This window comes from Rosa chinensis, chromosome 6 (assembly GCF_002994745.2).
Source record: "Rosa chinensis cultivar Old Blush chromosome 6, RchiOBHm-V2, whole genome shotgun sequence".
Lineage (NCBI taxonomy): Eukaryota > Viridiplantae > Streptophyta > Magnoliopsida > Rosales > Rosaceae > Rosa > Rosa chinensis.
Genome location: NC_037093.1, coordinates 13,480,737 through 13,500,689, shown reverse-complemented (window position 1 = coordinate 13,500,689; position 19,953 = coordinate 13,480,737). Strand labels below are relative to the sequence as shown.

General features: G+C 38.1%; 3 protein-coding genes and 1 long non-coding RNA gene across 5 annotated transcripts; 3 read left to right on the top strand and 1 right to left on the bottom strand.

The window, feature by feature from the left end:
• The first annotated feature begins 647 nt into the window (after positions 1-647).
• LOC112168813 (B3 domain-containing protein Os01g0234100-like) lies at positions 648-2,245 on the top strand. Its single transcript, XM_040508430.1, has 5 exons — positions 648-785; positions 891-1,103; positions 1,333-1,423; positions 1,534-1,596; positions 1,692-2,245. Exons 1-5 carry the CDS (start codon positions 648-650, stop codon positions 2,243-2,245), a joined length of 1,059 nt encoding a protein of 352 aa, XP_040364364.1.
• Positions 2,246-4,812: 2,567 nt separating this feature from the next.
• Positions 4,813-7,010, top strand: LOC121050190. 2 transcript variants are annotated; one of them, XM_040509555.1, is made up of 2 exons: positions 4,813-5,795; positions 5,909-7,010. In XM_040509555.1, the coding sequence occupies exons 1-2, from the start codon at positions 5,162-5,164 to the stop codon at positions 5,911-5,913; spliced, it is 639 nt and encodes a 212-aa protein (XP_040365489.1). In that variant the 5' UTR covers positions 4,813-5,161; the 3' UTR covers positions 5,914-7,010. The 2 variants fall into 2 exon arrangements, with proteins under 2 accessions (XP_040365489.1, XP_040365488.1); XM_040509554.1 differs by having other exon boundaries at positions 4,813-5,908; positions 5,990-7,010.
• A 7,131-nt stretch (positions 7,011-14,141) lies between these two features.
• On the bottom strand, positions 14,142-16,234 carry LOC112169450 (putative F-box protein At5g60060). The gene is made up of 2 exons (XM_024306472.2): positions 15,998-16,234; positions 14,142-15,517 (listed from the first exon to the last, which is right to left on the bottom strand). The coding sequence occupies exons 1-2, from the start codon at positions 16,005-16,007 to the stop codon at positions 14,316-14,318; spliced, it is 1,212 nt and encodes a 403-aa protein (XP_024162240.1). The 5' UTR covers positions 16,008-16,234; the 3' UTR covers positions 14,142-14,315.
• Positions 16,235-19,172: 2,938 nt separating this feature from the next.
• On the top strand, positions 19,173-19,931 carry LOC121049910. The gene is made up of 4 exons (XR_005801616.1): positions 19,173-19,303; positions 19,457-19,500; positions 19,625-19,739; positions 19,883-19,931. It is a non-coding gene; the product is annotated as an uncharacterized LOC121049910 (long non-coding RNA).
• Positions 19,932-19,953: the final 22 nt, after the last annotated feature.

Sequence of the window (19,953 nt, the reverse complement as noted above, 5' to 3'; positions counted from 1 at the left end):
GAAGACGACGATTTTACCATTTCGCAAATTTCTTCTCTCCGTAGACCACAATTTCACCCTTCATTCTCTCCATCGGTCTCTCTCGTTGTTTCTTCTCTCTCTGTGAATATACGTTTTGTAAACGCTCAATGGTAGTTTGTTCATGAATGGCAGGTAGAGCAGAGGAAGCTTTTGGAGACCCAGAAAAAGGGGTTCAAGACCCGGACAAGTCCTTTCAGTCCAACCCATGACACCCACCGAGTGAGTCACAACGCTTTTCATAACACCCTTGTTCACTTAATTAGTCCTTCTAGTCTTCGTTTTTGCTCTACTTGGATCATGTGGGAAAGTGGGAAACCCAGAAATTGTTCAAGCCAAAGAAATTTTGATGATAATATATTATGTTCAATCAAACTGTGTATTCTGCTGTGTCATAGCGCTTATATCCTGGTTATTTTGATGATTTTGATGGTAGTTTTATTAATTAAAAGAATTGAATGTAGTTTTTGTGATTTTTGACAGAAAGTTTCTGGTGACCATCAGAAGCCTCAAGGGTAGGGTATATTCACCAAAATGTTTAGTTAATTAGCTTATATACTTTAGTGCTAGAAGTATTGAGTTTGATGCATTTGATTGATTGATTGCCTAGCTGTAAACGGAAGAGAACCATGTTCGCGAATGTTGACAATCCTGAAGATTCTTCAGTCAAAAGCCAAGTTGAAGAGATCAAAGCAAAAATAGGAGTGGAAGCCCCCATCTTTGTGAAGGCTATGCAGCCATCAAATGTTGCCAGTGGCTTTTTGTTGGTAATTGAGTCCAAACTAAAAGCATTTTAGCAAGTTTAGAAGCATCAGACTTGGAGTGCTAGATAAACATGATTGAAGCTTTGCACTTAATTTTACTATTGACAGGCATTGCCTAAGCAATTCTGCCATTCGCATTTGCCATCCCATGATGCAACAATAATTTTACAAGATGAAAGCGGGGAAAAATACAGAACAAAGTTTATTGTGCAAAAGGACAAGAGCATACTGAGTAGTGGATGGAGAAGGTTTTGCTTTGCTAACAAGTTAGTTGTTGGTGATGTTTTAGTATTCCACTTGGTCAGGCCTTTAAAGTTCAAGGTATGCCATTTCTTTGTTTAAAATTTTACAAGAATTTCTTGGTAAAACCCCCAAATTTAGTGGGACATATTTGATTAGCCTTACTGTCCACTTGAGTTGGTTTTCATAATTTGTGAGGATGAAAGCTTATTCTGATACCTTTGAATGTGGTGTGTCAATCTGATTTCTTGATATGTATATCCTGTCCAGTTCTAGTTTTTAGTTGATTGTTCTCTGTACACTGTTACAGGTGTACATAATGGGAACACATAGTTTAGCTGAAGTGGAAGCGGCTTTCAGCCTCTTGAAGTTCGGTTCCTGCACCAAACAAACAGCTTTTGGTACTCTCTCTATTTTACTTTGCTCCTACATAATTTTTTTATGATCTCTTAATCACTGCATGAGAGAACCTGGAAATTCTAATATGATGATATGATGAAAAATTATGCAGAGGAAATACGTCCAATGCCTCTTCCAAAAGATGTCTGTCAAGTTCATATTGATGAGAAGACAAGTTTGACATTAGATTCTAATGCTGCACTGATAGATGAGGAGTACAATGAAGAATTTGGCTCAACATTTTAGAAGATGTTGGACTTCCAATACCAGCTACTGATTTTGGTGATGTTGAAAATACCAAGGATTTTACCATTCTCGTGAATGGTGTGAGTATAAATTCTTGTCTCTCCGAAGAGATCAGAAATAGGTATTATGATCTATGCTGCCCGCAAAGGTCATTTCTGCACAACCATTTCCTCGAAAGTATTAATGGTAAGTTAGCTGCTGAAATAATAACTGAAACTATTAACATCGCTAATGCCATTAGAGCTTGCAGGCTTTCCACCCCCCATGGTGCTTATGTATTGTGGGAGAAGACTTTAGATGCCTTTGAGATTTTGGGTATGAATGTTGGATTCTTACGTGCCCGGCTGAAGCGGCTTCTGAGCCTTTCTTTCAGGACCAAACAGGCTCTGATAAGGAAATCAAAGGAGGCTAAACTTGAGCAAGCTCGTGCAAAGGACAAGGTGATAACTCTTGAATCCAAGTATTGGAAATGGAAAGAGAGGATGGTAAGTGCTGATGCTAAGATAGAGGCTCTAAAGGAAGTTGCAGAGAGGCGTGAACTTTTCTTCCAGGAAGAGGCTGTTGCTCCATGGGGATGAGAAGAATTGTTTTAGCATTTGGCAATTGGCAATTGGCATATAGTTTTACGATATGACGTAGACAAGAATAGTGAAAAGAAGAAACACGCCCACACCCAGAGTCGCAAAGTTTCAAGTTCCTCTTTGCCACTTACTCGAGTATAAAATGTAGTTAATGACATAGCATGCTTCTTGCTCCTGGATTCGTATTTGCAATCTTTTTTTAGTTTTTTTTTTCTTGTATGAAATGTTATTTACATCCAAAGTAGGAACATGATAAGAAAAAAGATTGACATCACTTTTGTTCGAAAATGTCTAGCTAGTCCTATTGTGCTGAGGAGAAGAACAAACTTTTTAGTCATGTATGCCATTTACTTAGTATGAGATCATTGGATTCTACATGACTAGATGATGAAGAGTCTTGACGCATAAAATTAGCGCCAGAGTCAATCCCCAACTAGACAACGAAAAGCAACACATGATTCAACCCTCATCTTAAATGGAAAATTTAGAATTAGATGTTAGACTGAAACATTCAACCTGATTGGAGAGAATGTCTATGGTATATTAATGTATCAATACATCATGTATTCTTATACTACCTTGATTTGATCTTGAACTAGTGTACTTTTATATTGGTACGTTAATGTAATGTAGACGAATCCCAATCGGCAAATAAATTGAATTAGACCGGAAGAGTAAGAAGAACCGACAAGGCAAATCAATACTTGTTAAGTGAAACTTATTTAGAAAAAAAAAAGATGATACCTAATTAGATTATCATGAGTACATAATGAATTCAGCACTTGAACAACAACACTCTTTATGTAGATTTATAACTACTTTTCAATGATATTTTTTTTAGTAGAAACGATACTTTTTTTTTTCAGGGGACCTATGTTAATAAGATATGAACATATTACCTCTATAATGCTGATTATTCTAGATAACTAACGGATAATAACTCACTGATTTTTCAATGGTACTAGATGGTCGAGATATATCCAACAACAGGTAACTGCTTCTTCTGGAGATCTTATTATGTTAGATTATTAGTAATAATTGATATGATTGCGGACCTTTGTGTATTCTCAGAGAAATTAGTATCTCCGAACAAGTGGACTATCTACTTAAGCAAGCCACTAGTGTAGACAATCTTTGCAACATGTATGAAGGTTGGACACCAAGGATTTGAACTTGTGAAGCTACTGCCTTCTATATATGTATGAGGCGGATTAATTGAGAATGGGGTTGGTTACACCGGGAAAGGGATTAATTGCTTCAGCAATCCCGTCTCTTTTGGCTTCATATCTCCTGATCATTTAAATGAGCAATGGTGATTATTTCATAAGAAATTGGCCGTCAATGTCTAATAGCTGCAGTTGTTGGTGATATCTGGTTCATTAGACCTTGCCCTTTCTGCAATGGCCAGCTGTGTCTTTGGTGGAGGATAACTTGAAATTTTTCAAGTGTTATCTCCCTCTAAATTGTGGTGTCTTGGGTGAGATTATGCATGTGGCTTGAGAAGCAGTCTCATGTAGAACTCGTGTTAGTTCGTATTTGGTGATTGCTAAGCTGTCTTCCCTGCTTATAAAGATGGTACAACTTCGCAGACACCATTCTGGCAGACTGGCAGGAGAATGCCATGTGAAGCACTTTGAAGAAAATTTCAGATTTTAGCAGCAAGGTGGCCTGGTGTAACACAGTTGTCCGTCTGAGTTCAATTCTCAGTATCATGAGAAGCACTGCCACTGCCCACAAGGAGTCTGTATCACAAGTTTACTACCAATGTGAGTACATGATTACTGTCTTCTTCTACTTTGTGTACTTGCATTTTCTGGCATTGCTCTTTTGTGTTAAATGGTAATACATATTTAGCCAGGTTGTCCAGTTCTTTTGGCAATTACTGATATGAGGATGTCTTCCTCATTTTGTAGGAAATCAGCTCACTTTTGCACAGGTTGCATTTGGTTTAGAAGATCTTACCTCAGCATATATACAGGAATATCAGAAGTATCAAACATCCACAATATAGGAAATTCTTGATTTCGTCAATGACATCTGTCGACCACCTCTTCCTTTTTTATCTGAGAATTTCTTTGTTTGATAATAAGTTAAGAATGTAGCATTCTTATTAAAGAGAGATCAATTGCTAAATAAGGTTCTCTGTGATACACCTTTTACATTACAAATGATATTTTAGTCTCGGGTATGTCCTAGGTAAATTGGTAAATCAAATTTGTTGGTCCAAAAAAATTCCTAGTCTTATTATAAAGGAATTTTTTTACGTACTAGTCTTCGACTGGAGGGCAGTGAAGAAGTAAAGTACAACTTTCTTGGTAATGACTAATGGCCACTGTTTTCTATCCATTCATTCTTAAAAAATGGTAATACCACTAGCTTGCTGTGGTTTCGGACTTTCTCAACTTTGGATAAGAACCAAGAAACTTGACACATCACGGAACCGACCAATGTGGTTCCCATAAAGAAAGGGATGAAGAAGATGAGGATCTCACATGGTTCATATTGGTGACGGAGTACTGGAGGTACAGGTGGCGTTTCTGCCGAACAGCCGAATGTTAAGAGAGTATAAGTCAAACGCTGATGGTCATAGTCAATAGTCAACAGTACAATTAGCTCTAAGTCAGTATAAATAGGATAAGTGTTACCAGATAAGTAGTTAGTCATTTTAATCATTGTAACAAACACAGAAATATTCAATTCTGTTCAGCTCTCTTTCTCTCTTTCTTCATCATCTTCTTCGCTCTCACAAATCATAGGGTTTTGATACACAACTCCATAGCCAATCTTTCATGCTTTCTGGTATCTCCATCATCACATCATGATTTTCAACATGGTATCAGAGCCATGGCGGCCTGACAGAACATTCAAAAAGGCTCTGACTCAATAGACAAGTACTTGTTGCGTTTTAAATATATGAGAGATCGATTAGCTGTGGCAGGAGTTGAGATGAATGATCAAGATGTTAAATTTCAGATTCTTGCTGGTCTTCCAAGTGAGTATGGTCATACTAGGCAGATTATTAGAGAACAAAAGGCAATTACTATGGAGGAAGTAAGATCCTTACTTTTATCTGCTGAATTTGAAATTGAATTAAAGCACAGCTCTTTACCTTTGTCACCGCTTACTGCAGTGGTTAGTCACAATGCTTCATCCATTGTTAATGGTCACCTTGGTGCTTACGAAGGTTTACTTCAAACTGGGGTATCACAAGCACCTTATACACCCAATATAGTTAATCCTTGTGCTATGTGTTTTGCTGCAATAAATCCTACTTGTAACAGTTATGTTGTTGGTCAACAAAATGGTCATGGTGTTATGCAACAAAGTGGTATTGGGATGCAACAAAATGGAGGCTTTTCTCAAAATGGAAATTCTTTTCAACACAATGGTGGATTTACAAATTACATTGGTGGTTTTAATCCAGCAAATTGCAATCACAGCACATATGGAGGAGCTTTTCAATACAATGATGATGGCTGCAGTTTCAACCAAGGCTCTACGGATAACAATGGATACTTTATCAACTTTGTATCTAATACACCAAATGGTATCATGGTTCATACTTCTGGTTCAAATCTCGCTCATTCATATTTGACTACTGGTATCCCACAACAACTTGGTAGATTTCATCACTCCAATACTACTTTTGCACAACCTCAGGTTAGTACTGCATATGTCAATCGTACTGGTGGCAATCAGTATAATGGAAATCTCTCTCAACCTCACAATGGTTTCATTCAGTAAAATTATGGTTATCTGCAAACAAATGGTTTCAAATCATATGGTGGATTTATGCATCAAGTGAGTGGAAGTGGTGATGGTTTTTCAAATATGAACGGAAGTGAAGAGTACACTCATTCTACTGGTGATAATTACTCACAACAAGATGATGGCTACAACAACAGTAGTGATAAGTTTTCCAACAGGGTGTAAAATAATAGCAGGAGTAGAAATTTTAATAACAATGGGCAACACATCAACAATAATCAAGGGTGTTCAAGCATACCAGTTTGTCAAATATGTGAGAAACTTGGTCACACTGCTCAGATTTGTTCTCAGCGATCCTCTCCTAGAAAAGTTGTTGCTTCTGGGTCCTGTATGAAATGTCAAATTTTCTTTAAAATAGGTCACAGTGCAGCAGAATGTTTGCGCAGACACCACTATGGTTTTCAACCACAAACTTGCACAGCCCCTAAAGCTTTGTCTGCTTCCTTCTGCACTCAACCAAAGCCACCCTCCATTGCTACTCAACCAAATACCAATGCTTCTCAATCACAAGTTGTCAAGCCTCTGCCATTTGCAGCTCCATCTCCATTATCAGTTCCTACTCACCCTCATTTGCAGCAAACTCTTCTCAAGAAAATTGAAGTTTTGTCGACACCAAGCACTTGGCTACTTCCTTCTACTCCAGACATACATCTAATGAAGTGTAGGCAAACTTGTGAGTCTACGAATTTATGGCAATCACTGCCACTCATTCCTCCTGGTTGAGACAAGTCCTTGATCAATTTGCTGCATTTTTGCCGAAGGATTTCACAACCTAGTCCTTGGTCCCCAAGTACTAGTTTGAGGGGGGATGTTAAGAGAGTATAAGTCAAACGCTGATGGTCATAGTCAATAGTCAACAGTACAATTAGCTCTAAGTCAGTATAAATAGGATAAGTGTTACCAGATAAGTAGTTAGTCATTTTAATCATTGTAACAAACACAGAAATATTCAATTCTGTTCAGCTCTCTCTCTCTTTCTTCATCATCTTCTTCGCTCTCACAAATCATAGGGTTTTGATACACAACTCCATAGCCAATCTTTCATGCTTTCTGGTATCTCCATCATCACACCATGATTTTCAACACAGTTATCACTAGAAGACTTGGATATATTGCTGTTTCTGAGCTTTGAGCAAAAGCAAAGTAGTAGCTAGTAGGTCGATCCCTTTCCCGCGTTGTGGGAAAGCTGGTGGAACTATGGAATAAGAACCTGGGCAAATTCCGCTTCCCCGTTCTCGAAAAGCAGGTGATTGATCGAGAGAAAGACGCTCTTTCTGGACCCCCACTCAAATCAATTACGCTCCATTATTTGTATGACTGAGCCGTCGTTGTACGTACCCAACCCGCTTTACGTTTGTTTTATAATTAAACGACTTGAGTAGTCAAGCGGAACTGTGGAAGGATCCATCTTTTTATGATTTTATCTAGCTAGGTCCGCGGTGTTAGGAATTTGACCTAAAATTCCTCTTGCGGAAGCAGACAAGTGCAAAACAATATAGATAAACGATCGAGAAAACAAACACGAACTTGTTAACGAGGTTCAGCAAAGAACTTTGCCTACGTCCCCGGGCTGCTTGGGTTTCACTATAGAAGAAGAATAATACACGAACAAGAATACAAGAATCTCTCACAAGAAGTTCTCACCAACTCTCAAGACCTCACTTGCTCTCTCTGTTTAATGCTTCAAAGACTTGATCTACTACTACAACCTATGCCCCTATTTATAGATATCTAACTAGACCCTATAAGACATTGGAAACCTATTCCCAATAGACATAGAAACCATTACCAAGTAGGATTATGTAAGCAGGTAGGAAACAATCAAAACTCCTCTTTGATCAAGGATTAACAAATCCTTATCCTATGTGGAATCGGATCCACACACCCAACAATCTTCCACTTGGAGCGGATTACGCTAGTAGCTAACATTCTTCAATACTCTTCAATCATAGCCAACAAAAAAAAACCCATTATCACAGCCAACATCTCCTTCTTCAAACTTGGAGACCAACTGAAGCCAAGCACAGCTTCAGTTTACTTATTGACACAGACTTGGTCAACATATCAGCAGGATTCTCACTTCCTTGAATCTTCAACAATTGCAGCACTTCATTCTCCACGAGTTCTCGTATGTAGTGATACTTCATAGGAATGTGTTTAGTCCTTGAATGAAAAGCAGGGTTCTTTGCCAAGTGAATTGCACTTTGACTATCACTGTGCAATGCACAATTCTCTTGCTTTTTAGCCAATTCCTCCAACAGACCCTTTAGCCACACCATCTCCTTACCAGCCTCTGAGACTGCTACATACTCGGACTCCGTTGTAGACAGGGCCACTTGCCCTTGCAAATTTGAGACCCAAGATACAGCAGCACCACCCACAGTATACACATAACCAGTAGTACTCCGACAAGTATCATGATCTCCTGCCAAGTCTGCATCAACATATCCTTGTAGTTCAGCACTACCTCTCTTGAAACAAAGAGACATATCAGTAGTACCCCAAAGATACCTCATGATCCACTTCACAGCCTCCCAATGTTGCTTTCCTGGATTACTCGTGTACCTACTCACAACTCCAACTGCATGAGCAATATCGGGTCTAGTACACACCATAACATACATTAAGCATCCAACTGCCGATGCATAAGGTACATTCTTCATAAATTCTTTCTCTTTTTCGCTCTTGGGTGATTGTTCCTTGGACAATTTAAAGTGAGCCGCCAACGGTGTTCCTATAGCCTTCGATTCATCCATATTGAATCGCTTAAGCACCTTTTCAACATACTCCGCTTGTGAAAGCTTCAGAGTACCAGCCACTTTATCACGGATAATCTTTATACCTAAGATTTTCTTCGCCTCACCCAAATCCTTCATCGCGAACTGGTTTGACATCTCTCTCTTCAACTTCTCAATCTCATTGAAGTCTTCCCAGCTATCAACATATCATCCACATACAGTAAAAGAATGATATAAGATTTGTCAAACCTCTTGAAGTAACAATAGTGATCGGATTGACATCTTGTGTAGCCACTCCCACACATGAAAGCATCAAACTTCTTATACCACTGTCTTGGGGCTTGTTTCAAGCCATAAAGGCTCTTTTGCAGTTTGCATACCAAGTCCTCCTTACCAGGTGCTATAAAACCTTGTGGTTGCTTCATGTATATGACCTCCTTCAAATCACCATGAAGAAAAGCAGTCTTGACATCTAGCTGCTCCAAATACAGACCTTCAACTTCCACTAAGCCAAGCACCACCCGGATTGTGGTATGTTTCACAACCGGCGAAAAGATCTCATCAAAATCAATTCCCTCCCTTTGCTGAAAACCTTTCACAACCAACCTTGCCTTGTAACGTTTGCTCCCATCAACTTCTTGCTTAATTTTGTAAATCCACTTGTTATGCAATGCTTTCTTACCTGTTGGTAACTTAGCTAACTCCCAAGTATTGTTGGACATGAGAGAGTCCATCTCATCTTGCATGGCACCCTTCCACTTAGCAGAATCTTTATGTTGCATTGCCTCATCATAACTCACGGGTTCACCACAGTCAGTTAACAACAAATAGTTAGCACAAGGCGAGTATCTATCAGCTGGTATTCCTTTAGTACTTCTTGATGATACTCTTGGCACAAAAGGAGGTGTCACTGGCTCATCACTAGGAACTTGTTCTTCAGGTTGTGCGACCTCAGGAGCTTCTTGTTGTTGTCGTTCCTCCCCATGATTTCCCTTAGACACATCTTCATTGGACAATTCTTCCAACCTTGCAAACTGCCGATCTTTTCTTACAGGACGTTTAGGTTCTGCTGCTTGCCTATTCTTGTACATCACCTCTTCATTAAAGATGACATTCCTGCTACTTACAACTTTCTTATTCTGCATATCCCAAAACCTATAGCCAAGTTCGTCACCGCCATAGCCTATGAATATGCACTTTTGAGACTTGGGATCCAACTTGCTTCTCGCACCAGACTCAATGTGAACATATGCCACGCAACCAAACACTCTTAAATGCGATAGGCCTATCTCTTTTCCACTCCATTTTTCCTCAGGTAGGAGATGATTCAATGGTACTGATGGTCCACGGTTAATTAAATAAGCAGCAGTATTAACCGCATCAGCCCAAAACATGTCTGACAATCCTGCGTGTATCCTCATACTCCTTGCGCGCTCATTCAGAGTCCTATTCATGCGTTCAGCCACTCCATTTTGCTGTGGAGTTCCGGGAATTGTCTTCTCCATCCTAATCCCATTCTCTGTACAATACTCTTTGAAATCATTACCACAGTATTCACGTCCATTATCCGACCTCAGACATTTGATCTTCGACCCGGTCTCATTCTCTACGATCGCCTTCCACTTCTTGAAAGTATCAAATAATTCCCATTTATTTTTCAAGAAATAAACCCATACTTTCCTTGTGGAGTCATCAATATAAGTCACATAGTACTTTGAGCCACCTAACGAAAGCTCCGGTGCAGGTCCCCACACGTCAGTATGAACCAACTCTAGTTTTGTATCTTTTGGTGCCTTGCCACCCTTTAAGAAACTAACAACCTTTTGCTTCCCAAATATGCAGTCTTCACAAAGCCCAATCTTCACTGAGTTCACACCATGTAGTTTACCCTTCGATTGAAGTACACCCATACCTTTCTCACTGATGTGCCCAAGTCTACGATGCCATAAGTATGCATCTTCATTTTTCTCAACGATCGCAGTGCCTTCATTGTTCTCAACAATAGCAACAATATTCAAGGTCGTATAAAGTGTCCCTGTCTTGATTCCACGAGCTAACACCATAGCTCCTTTACACACCTTCCACGTACCTTTCTCAAAGGTAGTGCGACATCCTTCATCATCCAACTGACCCACAGAGATCAAATTCCTCTTCAACCGCGGTATGTATCTAACATTGGTCAAGGTCCATGTTCCACCATTTGTCAGCGAAATCTTCACATCACCCCTTCCCACAATCTCCAAGGCTCCACCATCAGCAAGAAACACTTTGCCAAAATTACCACGTCGGTAATTCACCATGAGCTCTTGTTGTGAAGTTGAGTGAAATGACGCTCCAGAGTCTATGATCCACGATTCCAATGGTGCTTCAGTAACGCTTAGTACAAGTGCATCCGAATCAAACTCAGTTGTGTTTACCATCTTCATTGTCTCCTTCCACTGGTTACAGTCTCTCTTGACATGTCCAGATTTCCCACAATGCCAACACACATCGGACCACTTTCCTGACTTGGACACGCTTCGGCCTTTTCCAGGTGCCCTAGACTTGGACCTTCCACGATTTTTGTTTGAGTTCTTGTTGAACGTTCTACCTCTATTTTCTATAGAGAGCGCAGAACTTGAAGGATCTTCAAGGTTATTTTGTCTTCGCGTCTCTTCATTCAGAAGAATGTCACGCACATCATTAAACTTCAGCTTCTTCGTAGTCCCAGCTCCACTACAAATCGAGTTCACAGTCACATCCCAATCCGAAGGCATGGAAGTCAACAACACCAAAGCTTTGATGTGTTCGTCGAATTTAACATCCACCGATGCTAGTTGCTCGATAATATCACCAACTATCCCAACTTGCTGGCGAACAGATATACCCTTACCCATCTTCAAGGTGAACAGCCGCCTCATCAAGTACAACTGTTGAACGGCATTTGGCTTCTCATACATGTTGGACAAACTATCCATCATCCCCTTCAACGTAGTCTCCTTGATAACAAATCGCCGTACATCATTCGAAAGCGATAGTCGAACGGCTCCAAGGGCCATCCTATCCATCTCGACAAATTCTTCCTCCTTCATATCTTTTGGGAGCTTTCCCTCTAAAGTCTTAGCAAGCTTCTTCATATTCAAGTAGTCCTCGATTTGTGACCTCTATAGGCTAAAGTCATTACCGTCGAACTTATCGACCCTCTTCTCAACGTCTTCTATGCTCATTGTTTCCACTCTAGAGCCTAAGCTCTGATACCACTTTGTTAGGAATTTGACCTAAAATTCCTCTTGCGGAAGCAGACAAGTGCAAAACAATATAGATAAACGATCGAGAAAACAAACACGAACTTGTTAACGAGGTTCAGCAAAGAACTTTGCCTACGTCCCCGGGCTACTTGGGTTTCACTATAGAAGAAGAAGAATACACGAACAAGAATACAAGAATCTCTCACAAGAAGTTCTCACCAACTCTCAAGACCTCACTTGCTCTCTCTGTTTAATGCTTCAAAGACTTGATCTACTACTACAACCTATGCCCCTATTTATAGATATCTAACTAGACCCTATAAGACATTGGAAACCTATTCCCAATAGACATAGAAACCATTACCAAGTAGGATTATGTAAGCAGGTAGGAAACAATCAAAACTCCTCTTTGATCAAGGATTAACAAATCCTTATCCTATGTGGAATCGGATCCACACACCCAACACGCGGCATAATGCTTCTATTCCAATAATAAACTGAGGTAGGGTGAGATTGCCCTCCCTTTCGTCAAAAAATCTAGCTAGCTCCTCTGGAGTGCACCAGCTAGTGTGTAATTTCATGTATAGTCCAAAGGAGATGAGTGTACAGTGTACACGTTTAGACTGAAAACTATTTATATTCAATACTAATCACTGCAAGTCCATGGTTTGGTAGTACACGTCACGCAATCGGACATCTCTAGGGGTCACACAATAGGACATCTATACTCTATAGTACGTCTCAACATTTTATTGTTTTAACTTTGGTTAATCATTTATTATTTTTATAGTTTGGTAATTCTTTTCCCTTATATTTTTATTTTTATAAGGGGTTTTGATCTCATATCCCCTTTAATATCTATTTTATATACCATTTATTAAATGGAAAAAAATAGTTTAAAAATATTTATAAATTACATAATGGCTTAAAATGGATGTTTTAAATTTAAGAAAAAAATAGAGATTCTCATCTCGCTCTCTATATAAGTGGATCTCCATTTTTACTTTTAGTTATCTCGCTCCTAAATAGAGCCTCTACTTCTCTATGAGGCTCTTTATTATTTTTGTAAATTAATATGCCTTTTAAATTATTTTATGTAATTTATAAATGCATTTAAACTATTTTTTTCATTTAATAAATAGTATAAATTCAAAAATAATTAAAATAGAGAGAATTAATGTAAACGTATTTTAAAAGTGACTAGCCAAAGTTCAAAATGACATTTTAGTTAATTTGGCTAAAATTTGACTACAAAATAACTAGTATTGCTAAAAATGCTCTAAGAACCTAACAAAGTGTGACTCATGAACGATCAAAATCACATATATTTGGATTTGTAGTTCATGATTTTTGTTTTAGATACATATGGTATATAAATACGTTAATTAGAAAAATTGGGGGCTTTGGGGCTGGACAGGGTTCTCGCGCTAGGCCACCTGAAAATTGGGCTACTATGTTTGTGTGGGGCCCATAATACCTTTTCAAGAAGATATATGCTACGAGAACGAGATTTAGCACAACTTTGACCTGATCAACTGATCAACTGATCATATAGGTAATTATTAGGCAAAAAACGTCAATTTGGGCAGCTAATCTGCGTTTTAAGTCTTTGGGTAGTTTTCCCTTTTGTATCTAATCGAATTCTTGCTCCGCAAAACTTTAGGAATCTTTATTCTGCATTCATTACATAAATCTTACTGAATCATTCCAAGTTTGAAGTGCATCTTTCATGATCTTTATGCTCTGATCTCCACATTTGTTAATTGCATGTTTATTGTGTGATAATATAACATATGAGAACAATTTCATGAGTCTGAAAATGAATATTATGTGTCATAGCATATGAGAACAATTTCATGAGTGTGAAAATGAATATTATGTGTCATAACATATGAGAACAATTTCATGAGTGAATGAAAAAAGGAAATCGACTAACCCTCTTAACTTTTTTTTTTTTTTTTTTATCAAATCAACAACTTATATGCTATAACTAGTCGTCGAGCTCACGACCTCCCACTTACGAAGGCCCTCCCAACTCTTTTGATAAATATAGAGCGAAATTACATTGCAAAACGGAAATCTCATCAAAAATGAAATGTTTTAAATCTTTGGTTTTTTTTTTTTTTAGCTAATGAATTGTAAATTTAAATCTAATCGTAATTGCTGCAAATCCAACTATATGTATAAAATTCGATGATATATATTCATAATTTCATACAGTCATGACCTTCCCAGGACGTCAATCGATCGTTGCACCACTTTTATCAAATATAACATGCATGTGAAGAACTTATGGTAGATCAAGTAAAAACAGCTTTGTGAAGAACCTACACATTACAACTGAATAGTTGGCATAATCCAAATTGGTAGACGATCAGTCGTCTCCACCATGGTCTTGACATGTGTGGGGTAAGGGTCTAGAAAGCTTTGACTTACGACATTATAAACACCAAAATCATGAGGCGGGAACTCACAACCCGCACGAGAACGATCATGGTTGAAGTATATGCAATTTGGTTGACATGTAGGAAAATTGGAAGCCAAAACTGACACTGAAGAGTTATCTCCGACGAAAAGAGCAACATCACCTAACGACTGTTTCTCAATCCATTCGCACTCGTCCAAATTCAATTCAAAAATTCTAAATTTTCTTGTCACACGTTTGCCAACTTCATAATCAAATTTAATGTACCTCTGAACCATCAAAATTACTCTTTCTTTTGCTTCCACAAGATATCTCTTGACGAAGACCTTTTGTTCAACACCGCAAGCAGCCAATTTCACATCTGAGCTAGACTGAGGAGTCACTTTAAAAGAATAAAGTTCGCTCCCATAATTAACGCCATAGAACTTATCTTCAACTCGAGCAACTTCTTCAATTCCACGGCAGCCATTAATAACTATACTACTAACACTTGTGCCCACTCTTTCATCTATATAAGTCCATGTTTTGTCTTTACCAAGTCTAATAAAAGCCAACCGAAGTCTTTCCTCGTATATGACTACTACAATGCAATCGTTTGCATCTGATGCAGGGTCAGCTGAAAGTGTAGCCTTGTGTACATAATATTGACAACGTTCAACCCAATCGTCCCTATTTTTTCGACGAACTCTGACCCACTTTCTCCAACCTGGAGGTGTTAGTGGAGGAAGGCGAATGACCGAATTTTCTTTTTCTCTCCTCCCTTTCACCCTAAAGAATGGATTTACTAGAGTTACTCCGAGATTCTTATCCACAACATTCCAATCTGCAAATATTAACCACCCTTTTGAAGATCCACATAACCGCTTATTTGGCACTCGCAATTGCAAATCAAGGATCTTGTTGTCCATTGCGTTATATAATTTCCATAAATCTTCTTCCCCAGTATAAATCAAGAGCATCGGAGGAGGAGCCATCATGGCAAGTTTGCTTTTATTATCCTTTGCCACAGAATACCATGACATACAAACAAGGCTGAATCGCATATAGTCTGTTGTTACCATCAATCTCTCAACCACTGAATCCAAAAGGTTCTTAGGCAAATTTGACCAATCTGAGTAGGAAAAAGAAAGATAGATTAGAAGATGACAATGAAGAACGAGATGTCCCTGTTTTATTTTTGTACCATAATTTTTAGAAAAAAAATAATAATAATAATAAAGTATAGGAACTAAAGAGCTTTTTATGGAAACAGTCCAAGGTCGACACAAGAGTTGGTAACCAAACTGACCGCCAAGTTCGACCTAAAAACAACTCACCAACAAATTAATCAAAAGGCACAACTGAGAAAGAAAATTTACTGACAAATTCGAGTATCAAGATTCTAAACCCTATTATTCACTTGAACAAAATTAAACGGTTCCAACAAGTCATCAAGATGCAAGAATAATATAGGATGCTCTATTTAATTTCTTATGACTAGCTATCTTGATGATGCGGTACTAAGAACTTGCAGATCTGTCAGATTTTGGTTGTAAAAATGAAAGACATAATTAACATATATAGCAACATAAATCTGTGCAAGAATAGGTACCTCGATCCATAATTTCCAATGGATAAGAAGATTTATTGAAAATGCTTAGAGTAGTTTGAGCTTTCTGCAGTTTAATTGACTAGGAGCTATCAGCAGCTTGAGTCAGATCTAACTTTAGCTTATTATCTGGCTTTCTTTGGTTTCCTCTAGCTTCTTCTTGATCCAAAGAGGTCCAAGTAATTGAGAAAAAGAAAGCCTCTCCCCCCATTATTTATACTGTAATACTGTACACAATATCTCTATGAAACGAATTTGTATCCATTGTGAATAAGAATAAGGATTATGATTGTTCTTATATAATTTATCTATTTATTGTTTAACTTTTGGTCATAAAATTTAAGATATTTGCATTCAACCCTAATAAGGCAAATAATTTAATATGAAACAAAAATGGGAATTACCATACCTGCCCTTTTTTTTCCAGTAATTTACCTGAAGTAACAGCAACTTATAAAAAGTAATATATATTTTACAAATATACGTTGTGGCATGTCAAATTGCTAAGATATTTACGTGTAGATCATTTATGTAATTTTTCAATCAAATTAAAAACTGTTAAGGCATGCATTCATAATTGTGATTTATCTGTTATGACTTATGACCATGAATGGTTTATGTTTGACAGATTTGGTTCGTTCATTGATTTGATGTAGTTTGATACCTTAACAATTAGCAATTTGGAAGAAAATTTTCAGAAGTGATCTACTCATGCATATATCTAACGGTTGATTTGATGTAATGTAATCGAAAAGTGGGTCTCCCAAACCGTTGATTAGAAAGTCCTCAACTAGTCATCATTCTAGTGGTCCTCATTAGAAGGGCCACACACACACATACACACACATATGTCTACACACACACACACACACACACACACACACACACACACACATATATATATATATATATATATATATTCCAAATTAAATTTTCACGTAGAAATTTGATAAACCAATAGATCGAGTTAGGGGGCACAGAGTAATATTAAATTTGATATAATTGAATGAAAAGGAGAAAAAGATTTTATCGACTATAGTATGTTAAGATGGTATTAGCAGCAGCCTGCAGCCAATAGCACTCATGCATGCTCTGTTTTGGTTAAATCATGCATTTTTTTGTGCCAATTAAATCACACAATATTTCTTATCTCTCGGATACCTCCTCTGAGAGTCTCTTATCTATTTATTGGTAGGTGGAAAGGGGAGGATTGCATGAATCCTAACTACATATATCAATATGTCGTGAATTATTTGTCTGCTCGACCAAGATTCAGTTTACCCGGCCTAGCCTCTCCACCAGTCCCCCCAGCTAGGTAGTTTCATCCGCAATTTCACATATAGCCAGTGTATGCTTTAATCAATATTAATTAATGCATGTCCAGTTTCTAATTTGGTCGATATGATTAGTTTGTCAGTTATATATTTTCAAATATTTGATTCTTCATCGCATGTTTGTTCCTAATTGAAGATGGAATAAACTTTAAACTTTTGTTTATATGTTTGTTGCAGGTAAAGATGTCAACCCAATGCCAGTTTTGCGTCTTTCGATCATCCGAGCGTTCTGAACGAGTTGTGCATTTGAAAGATGGGCACCAGAAGATGGAGTGCGGTGCGTGTGGAAGAACTTTCGACTGGAGCAAGAATGGAAATGCCTTGAAGAGCCACTTCAATGGCAAGCACGCCAAGGATTTTGAATTTTGTAACAAGGAGGGATGCCTCACGCCGGTCATTACCGAAGGAACATCCTCCGAACACCGATGTGGAAAGTAGTTGATCGGATCGATAATGTAATATTAGCTAGCTAGCTATATAATTAATAATGCATATTATTTACACTACTGGTTGTTTAATTAGTTTGGTTTAAACTCATAGCTATTTTTATATCTTATAGACTGTGGTACTCCATCGAGCTAGCTAGCTTCCCTTTTCGACATGTACGCATAAGAATATAACTTGAGCTTCCATAAAAGGAAATGTGTGTATTTTTTTTTTCCAATGAAGATATTCATTCTTCTGCCATGTAAAAGGATACAAAGCACAGAATATATCATACATAACTTGTGTATTACCACCAATCACTATGCCAAAAACTACATCACACTACACTTTTTAGACAACGAAAAAAAAATTTCCGTTGTGTGATCACTGAAACTGCTTCACACAACAGGTTTAATGATATTGGCGTTGTATAAGGAGGTCGTACATCAATTTTTTGGGTCCAAGATTATTGTACAACAGTTTTAAGGATTGTCTGTTGTCTGAATGTAAAAAAAAATTCCCCCTCACCTTGCTCAAATTTGGGTCGAAAATTTTGACTCACCTTGCACAACAGTATTGTTGTATATGTTGTATGAGAGTAAGTTGCAAAATAACATACAACGCATTTTTTTGTTTCCGTTGTGCAAGTTTGGAAGAAAATCACATGTACCCCAAAATGTGAGTGAGTAGCCCCAAAAAGGCCAATATTTGAGTGAAATGCTGGTACACGATTTAAGCTCCTACAACGGAATGACTTATTTGTGTTGTCTGAATGAGAAATGTATGTCCCTAACGTCAAAACTGTTACTTTAATTGCACATAGGCGGAAATTTTCCCTCCTTGCTCCCTTAACTCAAATTTAACATGTACATGATGATTAGACAACTTAACTTCATACATGCGTTGTATGAATTAAGTCATAAAAAAAAGCGGAAAACACTAAGTTGAAAATTTTCACACACGCGGGCACTTAATTAAGTCAGATTTCCCACTTTTATCTCGTTCACTTCATCTTCAAAAATACATAGCAAACTAGCTCTTCCCCGAAACCCTATACCTTTCCTCCTTCCTCTCCCGCTCTCTTTCCACGGTCACCACCGCCTCCTTCTCTTCCGAGCAGAAAGTCGGTCACCTAGGCGGTGCTGGGCGTCTCAGTCTTTTATTTTGATTTTTATAACTCTTGTCTCTTGAAACTTAAACCCAATCTACCCAAATCGAAGATGAGTTCTTTTGGTTTTCTGGGTTAAACCAAATCGAAGATGGGTTCTGGGTTAAACCAAAACGTGAAGGCCGGCTCTCTCTCTCTCTCTGCGGACTCCGGCACAGCCGCACGACCTCTGTCCTTGACTTACTCTCTCTGTCTCTCATGAATTTTTGGGTTGAATTGAATTTCTGGGTTCCCTGTTTTCAATCGATCTGTTCTGGGTTTACAATCGATCTGTGTCTCACTCTTTCATTAATTTCTTGGTTTTCAGTTGAAGTATCGGGCTCGTGGTCAACTGATCTTGCTCTTGGAGACTTGGTTCGATTCAGAAATTTTCAAGCTCGGGTAAGTTGCTGCTTTACTCTTGATTAAATGAATGAATGTTCTAATTGCTCTTGCTGCCTTGCTGTTGGTTCGATTTCATTATGTCAGTTCCAATTGGTTTGGATGCTGAGTCCTAGTTATTTCGCTTATCAAGTTGTGCTTGGATCTTTGCAGATACAAGAGTATGTTGAAGCTGCAAGCTTCTGTCAATTCTGGAGGTAAGGAACAGAAAATTAATGTTGAGATTTATGAATAATTTTCAGATGGGTTTGTTTTGATTTTTGTTGTGTTCTTGATTTTATTTGGTCATTTTTGTTTCCTGGTGGGTTTTTGGGAGAGAAGGGGCTTTTGAATGCCAGGTTTTGCAGCTTTAACAGCTTTAAGATGAGAGCAACCCAGATGTGTCTCTGTTCTTCGATGATTCTGAGAAGCTTCTCAATTATATCACCAGAGCTCTGTGAGGCCCCAAGATTTTTCTTTTTCAATCTTTCTTTATATCTTTTGGATTGGGTTGCTTTGTTTTGTGCTAATGCTTTGCTTTTGGATACTTCGATTTTGTTGTTCATGAGGTTTTCCCTTTTTTGTTTTCATTGCACAAAGTTCAACCAAGTGTAGACTTCAGAAAAATTGGTGGCCATGTTCACCAGTTCAAAGTTAGCAGCTCCAGGTAC

Bases quoted from the DNA above. Each gene is read 5' to 3' on its own strand.
- LOC112168813 (XM_040508430.1), top strand. From the start codon at position 648: ATGTTCGCGAATGTTGACAATCCTGAAGATTCTTCAGTCAAAAGCCAA. The intron at 1,424-1,533 runs GTACTCTCTCTA...AAAATTATGCAG, and splicing joins CACCAAACAAACAGCTTTTG to AGGAAATACGTCCAATGCCT. The intron at 1,597-1,691 runs GTTTGACATTAG...TTCCAATACCAG, and splicing joins TCATATTGATGAGAAGACAA to CTACTGATTTTGGTGATGTT.
- LOC121050190 (XM_040509554.1), top strand. From the start codon at position 5,162: ATGAGAGATCGATTAGCTGTGGCAGGAGTTGAGATGAATGATCAAGAT.